General features: G+C 31.0%; 1 protein-coding gene across 4 annotated transcripts in view; it reads right to left on the bottom strand.

Moving 5' to 3' along the window:
- The window catches only part of LOC109852623 (succinate--CoA ligase [GDP-forming] subunit beta, mitochondrial), a 12086-nt gene extending 10367 nt beyond the window's left edge, over nucleotides 1–1719 (bottom strand). Inside the window, exons 1-3 of one of the 4 annotated variants that reach the window (XM_020423941.1) lie at nucleotides 1437–1719; nucleotides 1084–1354; nucleotides 492–591 (exon numbers count right to left, since the gene is read on the bottom strand). In XM_020423941.1, the coding sequence (XP_020279530.1) occupies nucleotides 492–591; nucleotides 1084–1285 (302 nt within the window). In that variant the 5' untranslated portion in view covers nucleotides 1286–1354; nucleotides 1437–1719. The other 3 variants (XM_020423939.1, XM_020423942.1, XM_020423940.1) reach the window with 3 other exon arrangements.
- Nucleotides 1720–1760: the final 41 nt, after the last annotated feature.

The following is a 1760-nucleotide window of genomic DNA, read 5'->3' as shown; positions in this document are numbered from 1 at the left end:
ACTTAAACATAAATATCTAAGTAGCACTTCTAAATAAATTTAAAATATACCCTTCTTTATTTAATAAACTACGCACTTTTAATTTATACTTTATAATAAAAAATTGTGTAATAATGTTTTTCTCTCACTTTCTAGCTCTTTCTCTTTCTCTTTCTCTCTTTTAACTAAAGAGAGTTTGTGTAAGGAAGAATTTTCATGAGGGTACCACTTGAAAATATGCCGATCCTGTTGCAGCACATTTCAGTTTATAAGCGATGCTCTTTTTCTATCCCCTCTGTTTACTTATTGCACGCGGGCAATTACGCTGCCCGCGGGCGCCCGCGAGCAGTGCCTAGTTGCCGACCCCTGTACTACAATATATAAATTTATTGTAAAAGAAACAAATTACAACAATGTTTATCATCAAGAATGTTTTACTTGAAAAAAAAAAAACGTATTATAATACTTTATAAAGTATTTGTACAAAAGTATAAACTATAATTATTACTTACTCTTTAGTAAGATGCACACCACCTTTAAATCCAGTATCAAACCAGCCTTTACCACGACCTCCAGCTAAGATTTGAGCTTTAATAACATATTCATTTGCATCTGCAATAATAAATAAACTATAGACCTATATATTACATATGAAGACCACAGAGGAAGAACTTGATAAGTCACATTTTTTTGTAATTTTAGAGAAGAGTAATTTTAAAGTTTGAAATATATATGTACTTCTGTGTTACAATTTTATAAAAATGTTTATATCTTGGTATCAAAAATTTCCTTTTCTCACTGGATAATTAAAATAATCCATCTTAATTACCAAATAAGATCAAAAACAGAAAATTGAAAAAATTTGACTTAAGTTCTTCTCATGGTCTTCATATGTAATGGTAGAACCATCACATATACCATTACATAGTATAAAGAAAAAAATCATAGTACTTAATGCATATAGTAATTCTACAAAACATTGTATGATGGAAAAACTATCTAGCAAACACAATGCAGTTTTTTAGATAAAAAAGTTACATTCTTTTTTAATAAATTATATATCAAAAACAAGAACTTCCTATAATTAAATAAGTATGTACGTACGTAATTTTTCCAAAGCAGAATTTGTTTTGCTCAAGTCGTCGACAATGGCAAAATTTTGCACCGATACACCGGAGTCTCGCAAAAGCTCCTTGCTCTGATACTCCAACAAATTTAGATTTCTTATACTTGGTATACAGACGATCTTCGTGGTCCTCTTAACGAGTAGTGACAAGCCATTCGAGTGGCAAAGTATTCTTAGCATGATTAATCTTTACAACGTTTACCGTATATTAAAGAAACAAACTTCTACAGGGATTGAACTACTTACGACCTGTATTAAAATTAGATAATATAAACATGTCCATCATGACCACGTGAGCAACCGCTAGATAATGTACACAAGGCAGCATTACCAAAATCTGACACTAGATGACAACACGAGTAACTTTTTTGTAGAGTCCCTGGGTGTTTACGATAACTCAAGTTCGAGTTAGTTTTACTAGGACCGAAAATTTTGTAGACATGACCATCTGTAATCCGCATGATTCATGACAACTTAACTCAGCGCTGTCTTGTATCGCTTGAGTTGAGTTAACTGTGGTTAGCTGGTACGTAGCAGAGTAATATCGAGGATACAATAAAAAGTAATTTCACAAAATTGTATGAAACAAAATATGCTTTCATTAATTTATACTAAGATTAAATTTACTTAAACTTACAATTATGTAAAATTATCA

Source organism: Pseudomyrmex gracilis, unplaced genomic scaffold (genome assembly GCF_002006095.1).
Source record: "Pseudomyrmex gracilis isolate BER0280 unplaced genomic scaffold, ASM200609v1 scaffold_32, whole genome shotgun sequence".
Classification (NCBI taxonomy): domain Eukaryota; kingdom Metazoa; phylum Arthropoda; class Insecta; order Hymenoptera; family Formicidae; genus Pseudomyrmex; species Pseudomyrmex gracilis.
The sequence above is the reverse complement of the archived record's forward strand: the minus strand, read 5'-3'. Positions and strand labels throughout refer to the sequence as shown.